A 25,855-nucleotide genomic window follows, 5' to 3' on the forward strand; every position below is an offset into this window, starting at 1 on the left:
AGGACGTCCAAGCCGCGGGAAGAGGTTTCAAGGCCTGAAGCCTGTTGTCCGTAAGTGCAGCCAAATCGGCATGCCACAGCAATAAAATGCGCCAACAAATGACCCTGCTACAATCTGATGAAGGGACACAACAAGAAGCTGTCCGAGGCTGGAGGACCGCAGCCTTGGCCGCGGCATCTGCAGTTTCATTCCCAGGGATACCGACATGGCCAGGAACCCACATAAAGCGAACAGGAGAACCGTCGTCCACCAGCTGCTGAAGAGAGCGTTGGATCCAGTGCACGAAAGGGTGAACCGGATACGGATCACTGAGGCTCTGGATGGCGCTCAGGGAATCGGAGCAGATGACATAAGCAGAATGTCGGTGGTGGCAGATGTAAAGAACAGCCTGGTAGAGGGCAAAGAGCTCAGCTGTGAAGACCGAACAATGGCCATGGAGCCAGTATTTGAAACTTTGTGCCCCGACAATAAAAGAACAACCAACCCCGTCATTGGTCTTAGAGCCATCTGTATAAATGAAGGTCATATTAATGAACTTCGAACGAAGTTCGACAAAATGGGAGCGGTATACCGAACCGGGGGTAACCTCCTTTGGGAGCGAGCTGAGGTCAAGGTGAACACGAACCTGAGCCTGGAGTCAAGGTGGCGTGTGGCTCTCGCCCACTCTAAAGGTTGCAGGGAGTGAAAAATCAAGGTGTTGAAGGAGGCGACGAAAGTGAACTCCAGGGGGTAGCAGGGCAGAGACATACAACCCGTATTGACGATCGAGAGAGTCGTCAAAAAAGGAATGATAAGACGGGTGGTCGGGCATAGACAGTAGCCGACAGGAATACCTACAAAGCAGTATATCGCGCCAGTAGGGCAGTGGCAATTCACCGGCTTCAGCATGAAGACTCTCGACAGGACTAATATAAAATGCTCCGATCGCAAGACGTAAACCCCGATGTTGTATGGAGTTGAGGCGGCGTAAGATGGACGGCCGTGCAGAGGAGTATACGAAGCTCGCATAATCTAGCTTTGAGCGGACGATCGACCGATATAGGCGAAGTAGGACGGTTCGATCCGCTCCCCACAACATACCACCGAGAACACGGAGGACATTTAAAGAACGAGTACGGCGGGCAGCCAAATAATACACATGTGGAGAGCAGCTAAGTTTCCTGTCAAATGTAAGACCTAAAAATTTTGTTGTCTCCACGAATGGGAGAGCATCGGGACCGAGTCGTAAGGACGGTGGGAGAAACTCTTTGTGGCGCCAGAAGTTAATACAGACCTCTCGGCAGAAAAACGGAAGCCATTGGTGACACTCCAGGAGTAAAGTTGGTCAAGAGAACGCTGAAGACAGCGCTCCAGGAAACATGTACGCTGCGCGTTGCAATAGATGGTAAAATCGTCCACGAAAAGGGAGCCTGATACATCAGCTGGGAGGCAATCCATTATTGGATTGATCGCTATGGCGAAGAGAACGACGCTCAAAACTGAGCCCTGTGGCACCCCATTCTCCTGGCGAAAGGTGTCCGACAGGACAGAACCCACACGTACCCTGAACTGTCGATCCATTAAAAAGGAACGAATAAAAAGAGGGAGGCGACCGCGAAGGCCCCATGTATGCATGGTGCGGAGAATGCCCGCCCTCCAACAGGTGTCGTAAGTCTTCTCCAAATCAAAGAACACAGCCGCGGTCGGGCGCTTCCGCAAGAAGTTATTCATAATGAAGGTCGACAAGGTAACCAGATGGTCAACAGCAGAGCGGCGCCTACGAAATCCACATTGTACATTGGTAAGTAGGCGTCGAGATTCGAGCAGCCAAACCAAACGAGAGTTAACCATTCGCTCCATCACCTTACAGACACAGCTGGTAAGCGAGATGGGTCGATAACTGGAAGGCAAGTGCTTGTCCTTCCCCGGCTTAGGAATCGGTACAACAATAGACTCGAGGCCAGCATGCGGGAACATGTCCCTCAATCCAGATGCGATTATAAGTACGAAGAAGGAAACCTTTACCCGCAGGAGAAAGGTTCTTCAGCATCTGAATATGAATAGAATCAGGTCCTGGAGCAGAGGACCGTGACCGGGCAAGTTCATTTTCGAGTTCCCGCATGGTGAAAGGGGCATTATAACTTTCACGATTCGAGGAGCGGAAGTTAGGTGGCCTAGCCTCCTCTGTCTGTTTTCGGGGGAGGAAGGCAGGGTGGTAATGAGCGGAGCTCGAAACCTCTGCGAAAAAGCGGCCGAAGGCATTGGAGATATCCTCAGGGGCCACAAGGACGTCATTCGCGACCGTCAAGCCAGAAACTGGTGAGTGGACCTTAGTGCCAGATAGACGGCGCAGGCTACCCCAGACAACAGAAGAAGGAGTAAAACTGTTGAAGGTGCTTGTGAAAGCAGCCCAGCTGGCTTTCTTGCTTTCTTTAATAATACGACGGCACTGGGCACGTAATCGTTTATAAGTGATACAATTCGCCACTGTAGGGTGGCATTTAAAGGTGCGTAAAGCACGTCGGCGAGCACGTAAAGCGCCTCTACATGCTGCGGTCCACCAGGGGACTGGTACGCGACGTGGAGAAGAAGTAGTGTGAGGGATGGAATATTCAGCAGCAGTGAGAATGACTTCTGTGAGGTGTGTGACCTGACTATCGCATCTTGTGAAGGTTTGATCCTGAAAGGTCATCCTGGAAGAGAAGAGCCCCCAGTCTGCTTTGGAGATGTTCCAACTAGCTGAGCACGGAGAGGGGGTATGATGCAGGAGATGGATGACACACGGGAAGTGGTCGCTCAAATATGTACCAGAAAGGGCATACCACTCAAACCGTCGTGCAAGTTGGGTAGTACATATAGAGAGGTCTAAATGGGAATAGGTATGAGATGTGTCCGAAAGAAAAAGTAGGGGCGCCAGTATTGAGGCAGACAAGATTGAGCTGGTTGAAAAGGTCTGCTAACAGGGAGCCCCTCGGGCAGGATGCTGGAGAGCCCCAAAGGGGATGGTGGGCATTGAAGTCTCCAGTTGACAAAAATGGTGCAGGTAGCTGAGCAATAAGTTGCATCATGTCTGCCCTGGTAACGGCAGACGACGATGGAGTGTAAATGGTACAAATAGAAAATGTAAAAGTGGGGAGAGTAATTCGGACGGCAACTGCCTGCAGGCCGGTGTGCAATGTGATGGGATCGTAGTAAATATCATCCCGGACCAGCAACATAACCCCTCCATGAGCCGGAATACCTACCACAGGGGGTAAGTCAAAACGCACAGAGGTGTAGTGTGCCAAGGCAATGTGATCGCATGGGCGTAGCTTCGTTTCCTGGAGGGCTACGACGAGCGGACGGTGCAAGCGGAGCAGCAACTTCAAGTCCTCTCGGTTGGAGCGAATGCTACGAATATTCCAGTGAATAAGTGCCATCGTGAGAAGAAAAGGAAGATGAAAGAAGGGGTCACCTCGAAGGCCGCTGAGGGCCTGGCTTCGAGCGAGTACTGCCACCGCTATCAGTAGGCGGACAGTCATCGTCCATGGTTCTATAGGTTCATCGGCCATCTCGTTAAGATGGCCGGGAGGAGGAGCTTCCTCCGCCGGTGGACGGCCAGATGTTCGGCGAGGCGAGGACAGTGCTGTATTTTCCTGCTGGGAGCAGCGTGGGCTCCCTACTAGCAAATAGCTTGCGAGCAGCCGAGGTGGACACTTTCTCTTTGACCCGAATTTCTTGGATACAACGTTCTTCCTTGTAGATGGGACAGTCGCGGGAGGACGCTGCATGGTCACCCTGACAGTTCACACAACGAGGAGACGGAGGTGGACAGTCACCCTCATGGGCATCCCTGCCACAAGTGACACATTTAGCCGCATTGGAACAAGACTGGCGAGTGTGATTAAAATGCTGACACTGGTAGCAGCGCGTAGGTGTCGGGACATAGGGGCGAACAGAAATAACCTCATAGCCCGCTTTGATACGCGACGGCAGCTGAACACTATCAAAGGTCAAGAAAAGCGTCCGGGTCGGTACAAGGTCATTGTTGACCTTTTTCATGACCCTATGGACAGCAGTCACACTCTGCTCAGCGAGGAAAGACTGAATCTCCTCGTCAGTCAATCCGTCGAGTGATCGAGTATATACCACACCACGAGACGAATTCAAAGTGCGGTGAGCCTCCACCCGGACGGGGAATGTGTACAGGAGTGTGGCCCAAAGCAGTTTTTGTGCCTGAAAGGCTTGGTCATTGGTCCCTCATTCCTGTTAAAACAATATCACGAGGGAAAGAATAAAACAAACGAGACGTAGAGCACAATACCGAAAGGAAAGAAAAACCACAAGAACAACAGAAAGGCATCAAACACTACAAGGAACAAAAGAGGATGAGAAAACCACAGACACACGCAAGAAACAGGTAGAGAGATTAAAACAAGAAAGCAGATTACCAAGGCTGCCTGACCACAAGAATAAAAATGAGAAGCCAGCCACTCTGCAACACATTAAAACATCCAGCCTAAAGCACTAGGGTCGTTGACACAGATGGACAAATGACATGCACTAACACATACATCAAATGATAAAACCCAACCTCATGTACAAAATATAAAACTAAATCAGCCGATGAGGTGTTGTCAAAATTAATGGCAACAAGTCCGGTAACCAAAGATTTCGTCAAAGGGCAACCAAAGAATGACAGCGGAACAGAATATGGGCCACTGTCAACTGGGTGCCGCACCGACACTGAGATGGGTCTTCACGGTGCAGGAGATAGCCGTAGGAGACCCATGTGTGGCCAATGCAGAGCTGGCAGAGAACCACAGAGTCCCTACGAGAGGCTCGGATGGAAAACTTCCACACATTTGTAGTCTCCTTAATGACACGCAGTTTGTTGTGCGTACTGCTATGATATTCTGTCTCCCAAAGCCAAAAAACCTTGCAATGTAATAAGAAATGCAGGTCAGTTAAAGGAATGTCATTCGCCCTAAGCAGTTTGTGTGTAGTGTGTTTGGCCACCCTGTCAGCAAGTTAATTGCCTGGGATGCTGATGTGTCCTGGGGTCCAGACAAACACCACTGAATGACTGGACCATTCCAGGGCACAGATGTACTCCCGGATGGTTACTACCAAAGGATGACGAGGGTAGCACTGGCCGATAGCTTGGAGACTTCTCAAGTAGTCAGTACAGAGACGAAATGACTCGCCAGGGCATGACCAGAAGGTGATGGGCACAAGATATGTGCACCAGCTCTGCAGTGAAAACACTGCAGCCATCTGGCAAGGAGTGCTGTTCAATATGACCTCTGTGAACATAGGCAAAGCCAACATGACCATCAGCTATCAAGTTGTTGGTGTAAACCACTTCAGAGCCCTGGGACATTTCAAGAATCGAAAGGAAGTGACAGCAGAGAGCCGCAGGGTTAATGGAGTCCTTAGGGTCATGTGAAAGGTCCAGACATAGCTTCACCCTAGGTTTATGCCATGGAGGTGTACGTGAATGGACCTTGAGTAGAGGCGGTAGGCAGAAGGATCCAGCTCAGACAGAAGAAATCTGACACGACCCACAACCTTAAGCCCTGACCCCAGCCGCCAATGTGGGAGATGAGCTGCCATGGTTGGGAAAAGGAGGCAGTAATTCGGTCACTCAGGAGAGCTATAAATGTGTGCAAAATAACTGAACAGCAGTTGTGCACATCTGATCTGTAATGGAGACTCCACCAGTGCACTGGTCACCGGACTTGTCCTAAAAGCTCATGTCGCTAGTCGAACTTCTCAATGGTGCACTAGGTCGAGTAAACGCAACACTGAGGGCACTGCTGAACCATAAACCACACTCCCATAGTCAAGGTGGGATTGAACAAGGGCTCTGTAGAGTTGCAGCAGCATAGAGCAATCTGCACCCCAGTTGGCATTGCTCAGGCAGTGGAGGGCATCGAGGTGCTGCCAGCACTTCCACTTAAGCTGATGAAGATGAGAAAGCCAAGTCAATTGAGTGTCAAAAACCAGTGCTAAGAATTGATATGTCTCCACTACTGTGAGTGGATTGTCATTAAGGTAAAGTTCTGGTTCCGGATGAATGGTACAATGCCGAAAGAAGTGCATGAGACACGACTTCGCGGCTGGAAACCGGAAGCCATGGGCTAGAGCCCATGATTGCACCTTGTGGGTGGCTACCTGTAAGTGCCCCTTAGCAACACCAGTACTGGAGCAGCAGTACAAAATGCAGGAGTCATCTGCATACAGAGAAGGTGAGACTGACAGCCCTACAGCTGCTGCTAGACCGTTAATGGCCACTAAAAATACACTCAATAACAAAGCCCTTTGAGACTCCATTCTGCAGGATATGGGGGGAACTATGGAAGGCACCCACATGGACATGGAAAGCACGGAGCAACAGGAAGTTTTGGATAAAAATCGGGAGTGGTCCCAGGAGACCCCACTCATATAAAGTGGCAAGGATATGATGCTGTCAGGTTGTGTCATACACTTTCTGCAAATCAAAAAAGATGGCGCCTGGAAAAGGCTGTTTGGATGGCAGACTCAAGCAACAGAAGATTATCAGTGGCGTAGCGACCATGGTGGAAACTGCCCTGGCATGGAGCAAGTAGGCCCTGTGACTCCAGGGGCCAACACAACCGCCAACTTACATTCTAACAGCTTACAAAGAACATTGGTGAGGCTGATGGGCCGATAGCTATCCACATAAAGCAGGTTTTTACTGGGTTTGAGCACTGGAATGATGGTGCTTTCCCGCCATTGTGATGGAAAGGTGCCATCACACCAGATCCAGTTGAAGATGACAAGGAGATGTCACTTGTAGTCAGACAAGAGATATTTAACCATCTGACTGTGGATCCGATCTGGCCCAGGAGCTGTGATGGTCAATGTGCAAGGGCACTGAGGAGCTCCCACTCTGTATATGGGGCATTATAGGGTTCACTGTGGTGTGTAGTGAACGAGAGGATCTTCCCTTCCATCTGCCATTGGAGGGTGTAAAAGGCTGGGGGGTAGTTCTCCGACGCAGAGGTTTGAGCATAGTGCTCAGCAAAGTGCTCGGCAATGACGTGGGCGTTAGTAGATATCACGCCATTGATCTTAACGCCAGGGACACCTGCTGGGGTCTGGTACCCAACAACATGTGTGATCTTCGACCACACTTGGGAAGGTGACGTATGGCAGCCAATGGTCGAGACATACCTCTCCCAACTCTCCTGTTTCCATCTTTTTATAAGCTGACTAATGCGGGCATGGAGCCATTTAAAAGTTATTAGGTGCTGTAGAGCCCGCCTACGCTCTAAGGGCCTCAGCAATTTCTGGCAACCACCAAGGTACTGTCTTTTGCCGGGGGCACCCTAAGGAACGAGGCATCACGTTTTCTGCCACAGAAACATCGTCTTGGTGACTCTCTCAACCACCACATCAATGTCACCATGTGGGGGAGATTCAGCGGTGACAGCAGAGGTGGAAGCTTCCCAGTCTGCCTTGTTTAAAGCCGATCTGAGTAGTCATCCGTGGGTATGACGCCGGGAGAGTCACAGGAAGATGAGGAAATGGTCACTATCACACAAGTCATTGTGGGCGCCCCAGTGGACAGATGGGAGAAGTCCTGGGCTGCAAAGTGATAAATCAATGGGTGAGTAACTACTATGAGCCATACTGAAATGTGTGGGGGCCCCAGTATTTAAGAGGCAGAGGTCAAGTTGAGACAGTAAATTTTCGACATCTTTACCTCGGCCAGTAAGCACGGTGGCACTCCACAAGGGGTTATGGGTGTTAAAATTTCCCGAAAGTAAGAAACCTTTAGGGAGTTGATGAATCATGGCATCCAATATGTTCAGGGTACTGCACCATCTGGAGGAAGATACACGTTGCAGACAGTGATTTCCTGTGTTGTCCTTATCCTGACAGCCACAGCTTCAAGAGGTGTTTGAAGGGGCACAGGTTCACTACAAACCAAGTTCAGGACACAGATGCAAACTCCACCTGAGACTCTATTGTAGTCACTACGAATCTTGTAATATCCCCTATAGCTGCGGAGGGCAGGAGTCTGCATTGCCGAGAACCAGGTTGCCTGGAGGGCAATGCAGAAAGCAGGTGTAAAGCTTAAGAGTTGCCGTAGCTCAGTCAGGTGGTGGAAAAAACCGCAGCAATTCCACTGGAGTATGACGTTATCGTGAGGCTGGGAAGGCATGAAACGTGCAAGGAGGCACTTTATGTCTCGGGGTCACCTGCTGCCACTGACTGAGTACTGGTATCCATTCCTATTGCAGATGAGGCATCAGTGAGAACCAGATCCTCAGGGGATGCTAAAATCTCCAACTCTTCCTCAGATGCAAAACCAGTAGGGAGCGATAGTGTTGGGGCCACCAAAGGGTCCTGTTTCTTAGCAGTCTTCTTCTTTGTTTGCTTGCCCTCTCGCTTCTCTTTAGGGTCTTGCTGCCAGGACTTCTCTGAAGTAGCTTCAGGCACAGAGGAAGACCATGAAGCTCTTTGTCCAGCAGCTTTTGGCTCCTTTAGCCACTAGTGAGTGTCCGCTTTGGCATTTATGGAAACTTTGGAAGAGAGAGTCCCAAAGGACCCCTTCCACACGAGGGGAGGGAACCGATGGCCCCTGCGTTTGAGGGGGTATTGCTATTGCTCCCAAAGTAGGTGCTTTGGGAGCAACGAAAGAAGATTTTCCCCTGCTGCCAAGGGGGCAGATGTATTCTGGCGGCCCGGAGGGCTCACTGTTCGTGGCACACAGTGTGGAACTACTGGCACTTGGGACAGTGGTGGTGAAGTAGCTGCAGCATACAGGGACATCAACCGAATGGGGTGTAATCTTTCAAATTTATGCTTAGCCTCTTGGAAGTCAACCAGTCTGGAGTCTTGTACTCCATGATTTTCCACTCCTTTGGGAGTACTGTACAGTCTGGTGAGCAGGGAGAGTGGTGCTCTCCACAGATGATACAAATGGGAGGAGGCGCACATGGAGTATCTTGGTGCAGTGGACGTCCGCAGTCTCGACATGGGGCTGTGGAAGTGCAGTGAGAAGGCATGTGCCTGAATTTCCAGCACTTAAAGCACCGAATAGGGGGAGGGATGTATGGTTTAATGTCACAGACTAAAAACTGAGGTGAATATGGCTCTCTTCTTTCTGTAGCCCTACGCTCCTCCCATGGTGTAGCAAGGGAGGGAAATGATTCAGGGTCATATCTGTCAGCATTGTATCCGATCTTTCCCTTCTTAGAGACTGCTGGCGCCGTTTGCTCACCAGCAAAAGATAACTTAATCCACTTCATTGCGGGCCATCTGCCCTAATGTCACCCACTCTGATCAGGGGCTCTCCCCATTGGTGCCAGCCAGCCATAGAACCGGTCAACTGGCATGATGGCCGTTGCTGGGGTCCGGATGCCCCACGAAGACAAGTCTCTACTCCTGGGCATACATGGAGAGTTTACAGCTCAGGCATCAGCATTGCGATCCCTGTGTTGTCAGGGTGCTACCACCAAACGGGTGCATAATGGCCCCACCACAACAGGCTGGCTACCGTGCTGGCTATTGGCCACAGAGGAATCAAATATTGTCATGGAAATGAAAGAGGACAGGAGACAGCGGAAGATGATGACGTACTCCGGAAAGTGTCCTCGCCCTAATAGTTGAATTGCAGGTGGAGATGCAAAGCCATGACGAGAAGAGGTTAAGGAGGTCGAATCTAAGGGCACTATGGATAAATCGTGCACCATGTAAGGCATCCTTCCCCGTATCGCCCACACTTCTGTGAAGTTTAGAAAGTAGCAGGTCAAACCATAAAATGGGACCTGAACTTATAGGGGCCGAAACGTGAGAGACTCCTTTTAGTCATCTCTTACGACAGGCAGGAATACCTTGGGCCTATTCTAACCCCCGGTCCTGCAGGGCAACTGTTAGAAGAATGATCTCAAATTCTGGAGGATGGAGTTGCTTTGTTTGGCCATTCTGATTTGGATTTTCTGTGGTTCTCCTGAATTGCCAATGTAAATGCTGGGATGGTTTCTTTGTCTAGGCCACAGCTGAATACCTGTACTATCCCCTTAATGCACGTTATGTATAGGCACTGTAGCCAAACATAATTGGAATAGCCAATTTAACTTACACACAGTGCTTATGATTTATTACAAATGAAACTTTCAAGTCTGGGGGGGAGGGGGGGGGGGAGGAATAAAAAACCTGCAGAAATCCTGTCACAGTCTTAAAACTGCAGTAGGCTACACAGAACACCTCCAGTTAGGAAAGAACCAATTGCAGGTTCAAGTTTTCTCTATCTATTCTTACTTGAAAATGTGAGTAATCACATCAAACAATTTTCACAAATTAGTGGAATCTTCATAAACAATGTGTAATCTATCATAAACTATCAACCAAAAATTTGTGCTGAGATATGTAAATTGATAGTTGACAGTTCTTTGTTTACTTCTTTGGTTTTTAATTACTTAGTGATGATTATGGGTTCTGGGGTATGTAGTAGTTGTTACAAGCATGCTGATTTATTAATAAAACATTATTTCAGAAAGCTTTCACATTTATATTAAAAACTGTTCAATAAAAGGTTACAGGCCTAGGCACAAGTATGAAAGTATGGTTTTATAAATATTAAAATCGAAGTCATATGCGGAAATCTAGAGCTAGTTCAGAAATTACACACATGTCGATCTCTCATTTTTTGCCAACTGATTAGTTGTGTGTGCAGACTGCTGATATTTTTTTTTCTCAATCAAAGCTAAAAATGAGTGGTACTGGACTTCCAGTGGTTGAAAAGTATTTGACGTGGAAATTTGCCATTAAGATATATTTTGCCCATTGACGAACTGTGGGATGATGTTGAAATCCCCCCCTTCAGATCAGACAAGATGGGATGACTCTTGGAAGAAGAAAGACAAAAATGCACATTCCTGGATTATACTTTTCTTGGACAAGATGAGTTATTCCCATATAAAGGGACACAAATGCAGCAGCAGAAGCCTGGGTGGCCTTGGAAAAAGAATTTGAAGACTCAGGGCTTACATGTACAGTGGGCTTGCTTAGATCACAACCTAATTAGATAAACGTAAGTCAGTAGACGACTACTACAATTGAGTAATAACGACTGCATTTAAGTTAAATGAAGTGTAGTTTCCAGAGAATGAATAGTGGATAGAATCCTGGCTGGATTACCTGATCATCAGCCAATGATCAGATCATGGCAGCTGACAACAGTGGCACACATATGGGATATGCTATTAAAGTGAAAGATGATGTAAGTGGAAATTAAGAATCTGCTCTATATGCAAACAAGCAGAGGCCTACAAAATGCATGATTAAATGCTACATGTGCAACAAACTGAATTATATTGCTAAATACTGTTCTAGCAAGGACAGAAAGGAGAAAGCTCATCAAAAAATAACAATGACATATATGTATTTAGAAACAGTCTAAAGAAAAAAAAGAGCTTTTCCTGCAGCTGATGTTAAATAGTCTCACAGAAAGAATACATAGTATTTAGATTCCTGTGTCCTGACTCACATCACTAATGATGGAAGGATGCTTCATAATGTCAAGCCACATACTAGTTCAGTGGCCAATGTGGAAGGTGATGGCTTAGTAGCAGGGACTGGAATGTAGCGGAGATTGGAATGTTCATCTGATTATCTGATCTGCTGATAAAACAGTAGAAGTAGAAGCATCTGATGTCATTCATATCCCAAACTCAGCTGTAAACTTGCTCTCAGCTAGTAAGATTGTAAGCAAAGGGCTTAGAGTGACTTTTAGCAAAAAAGATGGATTCGTCTATGATGAAGAAGGTGAACTACTTGCCAACATATTGCCTAATAGCGGAATCTATTGTCTGAGTACAACTGAAATGAAACAGTGCTACTATACAAAGATAGTGGATTCTTATGGCATCGCAGGACATATGAATTGCAAAAGTATGCTGAAGTTGTCAAAGTTTTTGATGGAACTAAATGAAGATACTGTGATTAACGATCCCTGTGAGTTATGCATAATGGAAAACAGTCACGTCTTCCATTCCAACTTAGCAAAGGGTATTCTAAACACATCTTAGTACATTCTGATTTCTGTGGGCAAATGGAGACAGAGTCTATTGGTGGAAACCATTATTTTCTCACATTCGCTGATGATTTTTCAACATTCAAGTTCGTTTATTTCTTCAAGAAAAAATCTGAGTAACGCAGATATTTAAAAACTTCAAAGTCATGGTGGAAAAGCAGACAGGCAGACAAATCAAGAAGTTGAGCTCTGACAATGGAAAGGAGAGTGTCAACGATGAACTAAAAAGATTTCTGACTTCTGAAGGTATCATCCACCAGCTTACAGTATGTTACAGTCCACAGAAAAATGGTGTTGCTGAGAGAGCTGACAAAACATTGGTTGAGAAAGCTCATACCATGATGTACAAAGCTAACCTACCAAAGGAGTATTGGACTGAAGCTGTGTCTACGGCTGCATACATATGAAACTGTTTGCCTTTCACCACGCTTGGATATATGACAACTTATGAACTTTGGCTTAGGAGAAAGCCTTGTTTATCACAATTAACTTTTGGGTGCAGTGCTATGGTTCACATTCCAAAACCCCATGACAAGAAGTGGGATAAGAAGTCATGGAAGTTGACATTTGCAGACTACTGTAACGCAATAAAGACTATAAATCCATCAGTAGGGAGCCTCCAGAAGTGTATATAAAAAGGGATCTCAGGAAAAGTAAAGTGGATTTATTTCGCAGTAAATTAAATATAATAAGCTGGTCTGTAGACCACAATAGTTCAAGCTCGATAAACTATGACAAATTCCTAAATTGTTTCTTAGACGTATTTAATGAATCATTTCCTCGTAGATCTAAGCAAAAGAAAGTAAATGGTAAACTCAAATGGATTACAACAGGAATAAAAATTTCTAGTGCCAGAAAGAAAGAGCTCCACAATGAGTTAAAATCAAACAGAAATCTGGATCTTGTTACTTACGTCAAACAGTATAAAGCTGTATTTAGGAAAGTTGTAGTGGCAGCTAAAAAAATTGCAAATAATAAATTCATACGAGAACACAGAAATAAGACAAAAGCGGTGTAGTCAGTTGTTCAGTCTGAATTAGGAGCCAAAGTAAAAATTCATGAGCTTTTGAAAATTAGATGTGAAAATGAAATTATAGTAAACCCCGTTCAGATGTCAAGTTGTTTCAATGAATTCTTACTAAATGTAGTAAGATCAGATGTGGATATGACATTCTAGCAAGGCATCACAAATTTGGAAAACGGCCAGAACACATCTTTTAAAAAATTTGAAAAAAATCACCCAAAGGGATGTGGAAAAGGAAATACTGTCTCTAAAAAAACAAAACCTCACATGGGTGGGATGAAATAACCACATCTGTAATCAAGTGCGTGTACGATATTATTTCTCAACCGCTGTCAATTATTATAAATCAATCTTTTGAACAGGGATGCTTTCCAAATGTACTGAAATATGCTGAGATCAAACGTCTATTCAAAAAAGGATCAGCAGAAGATATGGGGAATTAGCACCTTATCTCTCTTTTGCAAGTCTTCTCTAAAGTGTTTGAAAAGATTGCAGCAAAACAAATAAATACATTGCTTTCTGTAAATGATATCATTTTTAAAAACCAGTTTGTATTCCAACAGGGTAAAAACACTGTGAATGCTATAAATGAGTTTATCCAAAAATATGCTCCACGTTAGATAATGGTAGAAAGGTCACAGGAATGTTCTGTGATCTAACTAAAACTTTCAGTTCAGTGAACCATGCATTACTCCTCCACAAATTACAGATGTATGGAATCGGGGACACTGCTTTAAAATGATTTAGCTCTTAACTGTCAGATAGGAAACAAAGAGTAATTTTAACTTTGAATGGAAAACAGTGGTCAAGTCTGCATCCATTAGATATCTCTTGTCTACAGCAGCTTGAGAGAACAGAGATCAACCATGTTGATATCACTACTGCTTATCTCTCTGGAGACTTATATGAAGACAGTTATATCATTCTACCAGAAAATTTTGCAACTCCTGGTAAAGTATGGAGGCTGAAGAAAGCTATTTAGGGACTCAAACAGGCTTGGAATTGGAATCAAAAAATTGATGAAGTGTTAAGAAAACTGAAATTTAACAGATCAAACACTGACCCGTGTATCTATTTTCACAGACCTGGCATCAAATCAGTCATCATAGCTTTATATGTCAATGATATGATACACTACTAGCCATTAAAATTGCTACACCACGAAGATAATGTGCTACAGATGCGAAATTTATCCGACAGAAAGAAGATGCTGTGATATGCAAATGATTAGCTTTTCAGAGCATTCACACAACTCTGACGCTGGTGGCGACACCTACAAAGTGCTGAGATGAGGAAAGTTTCCAACGGATTTCTCATACACCAACAGCAGTTGACTAGCATTGCCTGATGAAACGTTGTTGTGATGCCTCATGTAAGGCAGAGAAATGCGTACCATCACGTTTCCGACTTCGATAAAGGTCGGATTGTAGCCTATCGCGATTGCGGTTTATCGTATCACGACATTGCTGCTCGCGTTGGTCGAGATCCAATAACTGTTAGCAGAATATGGAATCAGTGGGTTCAGGAGGGTAATATGGAATGCCGTGCTGGATCCCAACGGCCTCATATAACTAGCAGTCGAGATGACAGACATTTTATCCGCATGGCTGTAACAGATCGTGCAGCCACGTCTCGATCCCTGAGTCAACAGATGGGGACGTTTGCAAGACAACAACCACCTGCACGAACAGTTCAACGACGTTTGCAGCAGCATAGACTATCAGCTCGGAGACTATGGCTGCGGTTACCCTTGACGCTGCATCACAGACAGGAGCGCCTGCGATGGTGTACTCAATGACGAACCTGGGTGCACGAATGGCAAAACGTCATTTTTTCGGATGAATCCAGGTTCTGTTTACAGCATCATGATGATCGCATCCGTGTTTGGCGACATCGTGGTGAATGCACATTGGAAGCATGTATTCGTCATCGCCATACTGGCGTATCACCCGGCGTGATGGTATGGGGTGCCATTGGTTATACGTCTCGGTCACCTCTTGTTTGCAATGACGGCACTTTGAACAGTGGACATTACATTTCAGATGTGTTACGACCCGTGGCTCTACCCTTCATTTGATTCCTACGAAACCCTACATTTCAGCAGGATAATGCACAACCGCATGTTGCAGGTCCTGTACACGCCTTTCTGGATACAGAAAATGTTCGACTGCTGCCATGGCCAGCACATTCTCCAGATCTCTCACCAATTGAAAACATCTGGTCACAATACGCCAGTCATTACTCTTGATGAACTGTGGTACCGTGTTGAAGCTGCATGGGCAGCTGTGCCTGTATACGCCATCCAAGCTCTGTTTGACTCAATACCCAGGTGTATCAAGGCCGTTATTAGAGCCAGAGGTGGTTGTTCTGGGTACTGATTTCTCAGGAACTATGCACCCAAATTGCTTGAAAATGTAATCACATGTGAGTTCTATTATAATATATTTGTCCAATGAATACCCGTTTATCATCTGCATTTCTTCTTGGTGTAGCACTTTCAATGGCCAGTAGTTTATTATTCTCAAATGACAGAAGTGTTTTGGATCAATTCAAAAAGTTCTTGAAGATTGAACAGATAAGACAATGCCTAGGCAAGGAAATTACATGGGACTGTGAATATGAAATAATTTGTATCTCCCAGAAATCTTATGTGGGGAAATCTGGAATGAGCGAAGCCAAGTCAGTCAACACCACTTGAACTTGGTTTGGATTTTGAAGCGGCTGAATCAAGTGATATCAATGTACCTTATCAAGAGGCAATAGGAAGCCTTTTATATCCATCCCAAATCACCAGACCTTACATGTGTGTCATCTCTTTAGCAAATATAATCAGTCTTAAGAAGGTTCATTGGCTGTCAGTAAAAAGGGTGTTTAGACACTTAAAGGGAACAATGGACTATGAGCTAGAATTTTCTACAGATGATAAGAGAGAAATAATGGCCTCCGGTGATGCAGGTTGGGGAAATAAAATCAATGGCAGACAAACTGTAACTAGTTTATGCATAAAAATGCAAACTCTAATTTTGTGGTCTAGTAGAAAATTTTAAAAAATTGCCACTTTCTACTTTTAAACCTAAATATATGGCCTTGGTATCAACTGTTCAAGATTTACTGTGGTTAAGACAATTTATGTCTGAGGTAGATCCAAGCAATCTCATACGGTCACTTACAGTATATCATGATAAAGGAGCCATTTAATTAGCCAAGAATCTAGTGACTAACTCTGGATCCAAGCATATAGATATAAGAAGTCATGTTGAGCTTACATTAGATTAGATTTACTTTCATTCCAATTGATCTGTCATGAGGAGGTCCTCCAGGATGAATAACATGTAAGAAAAACAACAATACGTGACAGATATTTACAACTAAAACAAATAAGCTAATGTACCATTCCACAGGTCCCAAGTAGAATGTTCGTCATTTTACAACTACTAATGAACTGAATTTAAAATAAAAAAGTTTATTTATTTATTTATAAGGTAATAATAGTAGTTTTATTACATGTTTATTACCTTATAAATAAATAAACTTTTTTATTTTAAATTCAGTGCATTAGTATTTGTAAAATGACGAACATTCCACTTGGGACCTGTGATTATATATATATAAAAACAAAGATGATGTGACTTACCATACGAAAGCACTGGCAGGTCGATAGACACACAAACATACACACAAAATTCAAGCTTTCGCAACCAACGGTTGCTTCATCAGGAAAGAGGGAAGGAGAGGGAAAGACGAAAGGATGTGGGTTTTAAGGGAGAGGGTAACGAGTCATTCCAATCCCCGGAGCGGAAAGACTTACCTTAGGGGGAAAAAAGGACAGGTATACACTCGCACACACACACATATCCATCCGCACATCACAGACATTTGTAAAGGCAAAGAGTTTGGGCAGAGATGTCAGTCAAGGCGGAAGTACAGAGGCAAAGATGTTGTTGAAAGACAGGTGAGGTATGAGCGGCAGCAAATTGAAATTAGCGGAGATTGAGGCCTTTTGCCTTTACAAATCTCTGCTTGTGTCTGTGTATGTGTGGTTGGATATGGGTGTGTGTGCGAGTGTATACCTGTCCTTTTTTCCCCCTAAGGTAAGTCTTTCCCCTCCCGGGATTGGAATGACTCCTTACCCTCTCCCTTAAAACCCACATCCTTTCGTCTTTCCCTCTCCTTTCCTCTTTCCTGATGAAGCAACCAAGCTAGAATTTTGTGTGTGTGATTGTGTTTGTTTGTGTGTCTATCGACCTACCAGCACTTTCGTATGGTGAGTCACATCATCTTTGTTTTTGGACACACACACACACACACACACACACACACACACACACACACACACACACACACACACACACACACACACACACACACACACACACACACAGAGTTGGTTTTACTAAGAAATTCATCAATGGGATAGAAGGAGTTGGCCACCAATAAATGCTTTAGGCTTCTCTTAAACTGAATTTCATTGGTTGTTAAGCTTTTTATGGCTGCTGGCAAGTTATTGAAAATGTGTGTTCCTGAATAATGCACACCTTTTTGTAGAAGACTAAGTGACTTTAAATCCTTGTGAGGATTATTCTTATTTCTAGTATTGATTCCATGAATTGAGCTGTTGGTTTGAAAAAGTGATATATTTGTAATGACAGATTTCATTAAGGAATAGATATATTGGGAAGCAGTAGTTAGTATCCCTAGGTCCCTAAACAGGCTTCTGCAGGATGTTCTCGAGTTCACACCTCATATAACTCTTACTGCACATTTTTGTGCCCAGAAAACTTTAGCTTGGCTTGATGAATTACCCCAAAAAATAATCCCATATGACATTATGGAATGAAAGTAAGCATAGTATGTCAGCTTTTTCATTTTTATATCCCCTATGTCTGACAACTCACATTGCAAAGAGAGATTTGTTAAGACGCTTCAGCAGTTCTATGGTGTGCTCCTCCCAGTTGAATTTATTATCAAGCTGTAATCCCACGAATTTAACACTGTTCACTTCTTCCATCTTCTTGTCATCGTATGTTAGACATATACTCGCGATACACCCCTTACAAGTTCTGAACTGCATGTAGCTTGTTTTTTCAAAGTTTAGTGACAAAGAATTAGTTAGGAACCAGTGATTAATGTCCACAAATATTTTATTACCTGATCTTTCTAAGGCTACACTTGATTTGCTATTTCTTGCAATGTTTGTATCATCGGCAATCAAAATAAACATGGCATCTGGTAATGTTACTGATGAAAGGTCATTGATATACACAAGAAAAGGTAAGGGCCCCAAAATGGAACATTGTGGGATACTACATGTAATTATTTCCCAGTTGGATGATGCCTGATAACTTGACACATGTCTCTTTTCTAATAACACCCTTTGTTTCCCACCAGAGATATAAGATTTGATCCATTTTGCAGCATTTCCTGTTACACTACAATATTCTAATTTATTTAAAAGGATATTGTGATGTACACAGTCAAATGCCTTTGACAGATCACAAAATATACCAGTTGCCTGCAATTTTTTGTCTAATGAATTAAACACATCTTCACTGTAAGTGTAGATAGCCTTCTCAATATCAGAACCCTTTAGAAATCCAAACCGTAACTTTGACAGTATGTTATTTGAAATAAGATGGTTATAAGGCCTATTGTACATTACTTTTTCTAAAATTTTTGAGAATGCTGGCAACAGTGAAATTGGACAGAAATTTGATGCTATTTCTTTATCTCCCTTCTTAAACAGTAGCTTAACTTCAGCATGTTTCAACCATTCAGGAAATATTCCACTGATAAATGACTTGTTACACAGATAGCTTAATAGGCTATGTTACTTAGCTCAGAATCACATTCTTTAGTTAACTTTGTTGATATTTCATCATACCCACTAGATGTTTTTGATTTTAAAGATTTTATGATGGACATTATTTCTGCTGGGGTAGTGACGGTCAAATTCATGTTATGGAAGTTACTAAAAATGTCTGGTCTGAGGTATTCCATAGCAGCATCTTCTCAGTAACAGTTATAAAATGTTTGGGAAATACGGAAGCGTCCGATCCCGCCCGTCTGCTTTGACCGATGACGTCACAAATATGGCGGAAACAAAAACAAACACACACACTTTCCACAAGAAGCCTAATGACAGTAACGGGACAAGCACGGGAAATGAGGTGTTTTGGGTGGGGGGCAAATTAAATATAAACAAATTTAGATGCCTTGTGTAGCTACAACGTGTAAGTGAAGACAGCCATGCATGAATACCCACCCATCTCCCCAGGTGTCATAACCCCTGCAACCCATAGAAGATAAAGATGCTTCAGTAGCTGATTAGTGTTTTTTGTCTTTAAAAAAAAAAAAAAAAAAAATCTCACGGGGTAGAACGAACAGATCAGAAAGATAAATATAATAAATTAAAACAGAAATTGGAGGAAACAGATAATTAAAATAAGTAATAAGTGTTTTTAAATTTAAAAAAAATCTCAAGAGATAGAACGAACAGATCAGAAAAGTAAATAAAATAAGATAAAACAGAACTGGAGACAGCCACACTCAAACCAAACTCCGCGCCATCATGACGTCACACACGACAACACCCTTACGTCACGGGTCAAAGCCGACACATGGGATCGGACGCTTCTGTTGCCCCAATGTTTGTTACAAAGTTCTGCAACACTACACACATCTGTCACCAATGTATCATTTACTCTTAATGCTATTTGTTCCTCTTCATGTCTGGCTTTACCGGTCTCCTCCTTCACTATATCCCATATTGTCTTTATTTTGTTTTCTGATATGACTATCTCTTCCTTGTAATATATTTGCTTTGATGTCCGCATTACAGTCTAATATTTTGCAGTATTTCTTGTAATGTGCTATAGCATCAACATCGGAACTGTTTCAGATTGACAGATACAGTTTTCTTTTTGTTTTACACAATACCCCTATTCCTTGAGTAATCCATGGCTTCTTTGTAGACTTTGCTCTAACCTTGGTAAGTTTTGGGGGAAAACGGTGTTCGAATAAGGTAAGAACTTTATTAGCAGGTGTTGTTGTGCTGAAAATCTTCCTTCTGAGAAAACGTCAGCTGGTGCTTTCAAAAAACCACTTTGCAATGCCAGACATGAAACGTGTAAGAAGCTGTGGCCTTGTGAAATTAGTGGAGGAGTGACTGTACATTTTGATTTCATACTGAGTGTCAATGTCAATTTAATGGGACATGTTCAGATATGTAAATTGATATCGATAGTTCTTTTTGTTTACTACTTTGTTGTGTTGTAATTACTCTGAGTGACTATGGGTCCTGTGGTATGTAGTAGTTTTTATGCATGTACCGATTAATTAATAACACATTATTTCAGAAGGCTTTCACATTTATATTAAAAATGCTCAACAATTAGCAACAGAATTTGAGAAAAGCAACTGTGTTTCAACTTCAAGAATGTTGAAAGTTTCAACTTACGGAATATAAATTTTTACTTGTTCTTGAGTAGGGCCTATTCTGTTTTATCATCACAAAAGTTAACAACAGCCTAATGTTTGAATACAGCACTTAGCAGGTGTGATATCCACTGTGTAACCAACTGTAGTAAGTACATTCTTGTTGCCAATAGATCTAGGTGGCTTTGCTTTCTGTTTAAGCATTCAGTTTCTATTATTTCATGAACAAATCTAATGATTTAAACACACAAAAATTTTTACTTACTATTAAAGGTTAACGTAGTTTACTTCTGGGAAATTTAAATTTGTTTGTTTTATTCACAGCAAAAATAAAAATGTTTTTCCCAGATACTGATACATTAAAATGAGTTACCAATATCTACTTGAGCCTTTTCATTATCACTTTGGCCTACTTGTTTCACAGCTGCTTGCATACTATAAAATGACCATAAATCTGATGAAATGTTTGTCACAGCAAGCAAACAATTCCAACTGAGCATACAGGTTACACATTTATGCAGCAGAGAGAGTAAGGTATTTAGTATCTCACATACCTCTGTACCACCAGATGTAAAAACTATGTTATCTGCTTCACAATTAAGGAGCAAAGCTATCTCTTTTCTGGCTGACTGCAAAGCTGTTTTTGCAACTATTCCTTCTGGATATGAAGAACTTGGGTTAGCCCACACATTTTGGAGGCTATCTGTTATTTTACGTACCACCTCAGGGGCTACTGGTGTCGTGGCATTGTAGTCCATGTAAATTATGTCATTCATCCTGAAAGCGCAATATGTGGCAATACAAAAACAACCCTTTGTGTTAATTAACAAAGCAATAACATAATATTTCCGATAAGCATAAATAGGCTCTACATGACACACACAGGAATTGTATATGACGATTTTGATGATGCAATAATGTTCAATGTCGCTAAACAGTAAATTCTTGAATTTTTATCCTTCGTCAGTGTCATGCTGTCAGTGAACCGGCAGTAGCATTTTCCTTTACGTAGAATGCAAGACAACAGTTCAGAACCATGTTTTCTTCAAGATCCACTTACACAGAACATACAATAACTCAACAGCAGCATGACACTCTTCAAATCACTCATATCAACAATTTTCATTGTGTAAGAATTTCAGTGAATTGCGTGTTAATGACTCGGCAATTAAGACTATAATATCACCTGTTTCACGGTAGTGCCTTTGGATCAGTCTGTTTCAGTGAAATCCAAGTAAGATGGAACTGTATTTCGACAAATTGAAATTACACTTTTAATACATAACTTATTTATTTCGCTGATTTTGATTTTGCTTGCGTGTGACAGTTCAAACCCACGCACGAGTGGATGCCAGTGCTGCCAACGCAATTGCTGTCGTGATACATTAAATTATTACCACGGCTCGAAACGCGGCCGTGCTCGAAAGCTTTTCCAGTCTAGCCTACTTTGTGCTTCAAAATGGTGAATTACTTATGTACTTCCACATAAGCAATTCCGTGTATAACAGCTTCTGCTTTATGACTGTTCTTTTTTTTTTTTTTTCTTCCTCTCGGGTCCATCATACATTACTCATAGATAGTAATGTCTTCACTTCGAGCCATAGATAATAAAACAGTTCTGAGTTCCGGGTAAGCGGTATCATTGTACATTAAAATAATTGAATGTGATTTTAAAAGAGATCGCTTCATCTTGCTGAAAATATTCTTCGTTTGCATTTATTGGTTGTTTCTATTTCATTCGGTACTTAATTTCATTCGTAGTGATATTGAGGTAATGTGGGCTATTAGTTTCTTATTTTAGGACAATTTGTAGAATCTCATTTTCGTTTGTAGGTATGAATTTATCAGTTGCGATGAACCTTGATGATTCACGAGAGGCTATGGGCGAGGATATGTTGGCCACGATTTGTTTTTGTTTTTTTTTTTTTTTTTTTTTGCAAATGTGTGGTCTCATTGCTGAGTATGTTCGATGTCGTGAGTGCGGCGAACATAATTATGCGCCTCACAAGTGTATCTCGTCGCCGTACTCACGACTTATTCGTACGGCGCTGCAGCAAAGATCGGTTGTGGCGGTCCGTTAGAGGAGGTACGTGGTTCGAAAAATCTAAGCTCTCCTTGAGAGACACGTACTGTTGGTTTTTGAGATATCCTGTGTGGCTGTGTTATGGTCGAAATTGACAAGTCGCATTTTGGCAAAAGGAAGTACAACAGGGGGGAACCTCCGGTGGGATTATGGGTTTGGAGGGCAGTAGTTTCAGGTCAGCAGTGTGACGATGTAGTGTTCAAAGTAGTACCCAATCGAAAGAAGGAAGTTTTGGTCATCTTAATTGAAGATCACGTTGCAGTGGGTTCCACTGTAATTTCAGATGGGTTTTCTTCATATAGGGATTTAGGGGAAAGGGGTTAACAGCAGCTCATAGTAAATCCCAATATTGAGTTTAGATCATTATCCACAGGGGCTTGCACAAATACCATAGAGAGGGGTCAATTCTAGTGTCCGATACCAGCCGTAGGCTTTGAGCAATGACGTAATGCGTGATGTTATTTTGTTTGTGCCTAGGATTGCTGTCCATGGACGTTAAATGATTTCTCTGGATTTGCTCGTTACGCACGGGTATTAAAAATTCGATGTAGATTATTTTGTTTTTATCTCGTAATTTGTTTTCGGCATCTTTTGTTAATGAAAGTAGTCGTGGTTTATAAGGTCTTGATTCCTCACGCTGTTCATTATGGATGAATCAGTTGTTTTTACTGCGAAAATTCCGCTTCTGAAAATGAGTGACCGTAAATCAACTATAAAATTTTAGCAATCATTGGGCGTCATTGCTGAATTTTACAAGTGCAGTGTCTGTGGAAGTTATATGGTTTTGACGAAGGTTGCATTATCACGAACTTCCGACGAATACATGTGGAGATGCAGAAAAAATAACATATGAAGATCCATACGCAGGGGGACGTGGTTCGAAAGATCGAGGCTGAATTTAGAAGTAATTGTCATGCTAACCTACTATTTTTGCTATGAATATTCTTGCAAATCTGTCATGCATGAAGAAGGCGTTTCGTGTGGCACTGTAGTCGACTTGTTCTCGTTTTGTAGAGAAGTCTGCAGGGAATTTATAAAGTATAGGGGGTCAATGGGGGGCCAGGGGTTATAGTTGAAGTAGATGAGTCACATTTTGGAAAGAGAGAGGGGGCTACGAGGTTGTTGGGCTTTGGGTTTTCGAGTAGTAGTTTCTGGAGGAGATTGTGCTGATGTTGTATTTAGGGTTGTACCAAATCGGATAAAGGAAGTCTTGACGTCTTTAATAGAAGATTATGTGGAAGAAGGTTCTGTTAGTCATGTCAGATGGGTTTGCTTCGTACAAGGGATTGGGTGAAAGGGGTTATCATCATTTGGTCGTGAATCACAATATTCAGTTTAAAGATTATAAGATGGGGGCATGTACTAATACTGTCGAGGAGTATTGGCAGACTGTAAAATCTGTTGTCGAGTGGGGAAAGAGAAGGATTTCAGTGTTGCAAGGCCATTTAGATGAATACTGTTGCAGGAAGAGTATTCCTAAAGCTTATTGTTTATCTCCTGCATTTATGGAAGTAGTCAGCAAAATGTACAAGCCTCATTTTGTTAGTTAGGTGTTGGTGGGTCTTATACTTTTTTCTTGTTTTACGTTGCGTTTTTTTATGTTACTGTATTGTGCGAGTGCTGCTTTTTTGGTTCCTCTGGAGGGAGGTTTTCTGTCGTTTTAATATTTTCTGGTTACAATGGTGATTTCATTTTTTTATTATTTTAAAATTTTGCGTCTTATTGAGGGCAGGTGATAGGGAAGAACTGATTTGGGTGATACCTCATTCGTGCCTGGCAGTTTGTGTTTCTTATTATTTTTTTCATTTGTTATTTTGGATTTTGCTTCTTTCGTTACAGTGTGAGCTTCTAACATTATTATTTCTTGTTATGACCTTATTTCGTTCTTGTCAGCCTCGATATTTGACTCTTTTGGAATTTCGTATGTTGTAAGTTTCTTTTTATGTAGCCACTTTTATGTTTTCCTTCTCGATGTTTCTGCTACACTTCTCTTGTTTTTACCGTCAGTCTTGGTGTGTCGATTTTACTGAGTGTTATTAGGAGCTACTGTAGCTGGTGTGACTTTTGTGTAGTAGCGGTTGCAAGGTTTGGTCATTTTTGCGTTTTATTTCTTTGCGTGTGCAGTAATTTGTGTAAAGATTTTCATTTTTTGAAAGTCTAATCATATTCTGCAGTTCACAAACAAGATCATTTTTTAAGCACGTTTCTGATATGTTATAAGATTTTTGCCCAACAAACAGTAATATTGGAATTGGTAACTAGAAATGACCTCCTACATAGGTTGCTTCTAGTTACCAATTCCAGCTATTCGACGGTTCATCATTTACATCGATTTTGCAGTACCTGTGGAAAATATAATATAATATATGCATTCGTAATTGCTCTCGTGTTCTTATTTATTTCAGTCATCTTCAACTCGTTTAAATGAAATTCGCGCGTAAATAATAATCGCGTTAAATGGCACGCTACTGTGGTGATTATAGGGCATTCAATTCTCGAACAATTCCGGATCGATATCCTGTTCCCAATGTGATGGATTTCAATTATAATATCGGCAATGCTACCATCTTCAGCGTGATAGACTATGCGAAAGCGTAATTCCAATGGCACCAGTACGTGTTCAAAAAACTGCAGTGATCACACCGTTTGGCCTATTTGAATACAACTTTATGCCATTTGGTCTTAGAAATGCGGCCCAAACTTGGCAGCGGTTTATGCAATAAGTGCTACGATAGTTGCCATTCGTTTTTAGCTACATGGACGATGTTTTAGTTTTCTCCTCATCGACGGAAGAACACAAAAAACACCTGCAGCTGCTTTACAGCGTTTTGAACGCTATGGCATCTTAGTTAACGAGGCAAAGTGTACATTGGGGAAACAGGCAGTCAAATTTCTCGGATATGTGGTCTCGGCAGCAAGTCTGTCACCGCTGACTGAACGAGTGGAGGCAGTTCAACGGATGACCCTCCCAACAGCATACAATGGACTTCGCCGATTCCTCGGCATGCTCAACTACTACCGCCGCCATTTACCTCACCTAGTGACAGCCCAAGGACTACTCACGGCTCTACTCATTGGAAAAAATACTACAGGAAACCGTGTAATACCATGGACATCAGAGACTGAATCAGCGTTCCATAGATTAAAGGAACATTTGTCACAAGCGACCTTGCTGGCTCACCCAAAAGTGCATTCGTCCTTGGCGATTATGGTCGATGCAAGCCAGACAGCAGTAGGAGCGGTACTGCAACAGGAACTTAGTGGTGAATGGCAGCCACTTGTCTTT

General features: G+C 42.8%; 1 protein-coding gene across 1 annotated transcript in view; it reads right to left on the reverse strand.

The window, feature by feature from the left end:
- Positions 1–21,976, reverse strand: part of LOC126252990 (selenocysteine lyase-like) — a 175,790-nt gene extending 153,814 nt beyond the window's left edge. Inside the window, exons 1-2 of the mRNA XM_049954018.1 lie at positions 21,673–21,976; positions 21,041–21,263 (exon numbers count right to left, since the gene is read on the reverse strand). Coding sequence (XP_049809975.1) covers positions 21,041–21,262 — 222 coding nt within the window. The 5' untranslated portion in view covers position 21,263; positions 21,673–21,976. The remainder of the gene's footprint in view (positions 1–21,040; positions 21,264–21,672) is intronic.
- Positions 21,977–25,855: the final 3,879 nt, after the last annotated feature.

Source organism: Schistocerca nitens, chromosome 4, assembly GCF_023898315.1.
Source record: "Schistocerca nitens isolate TAMUIC-IGC-003100 chromosome 4, iqSchNite1.1, whole genome shotgun sequence".
NCBI classification, from domain to species: Eukaryota; Metazoa; Arthropoda; class Insecta; order Orthoptera; family Acrididae; genus Schistocerca; species Schistocerca nitens.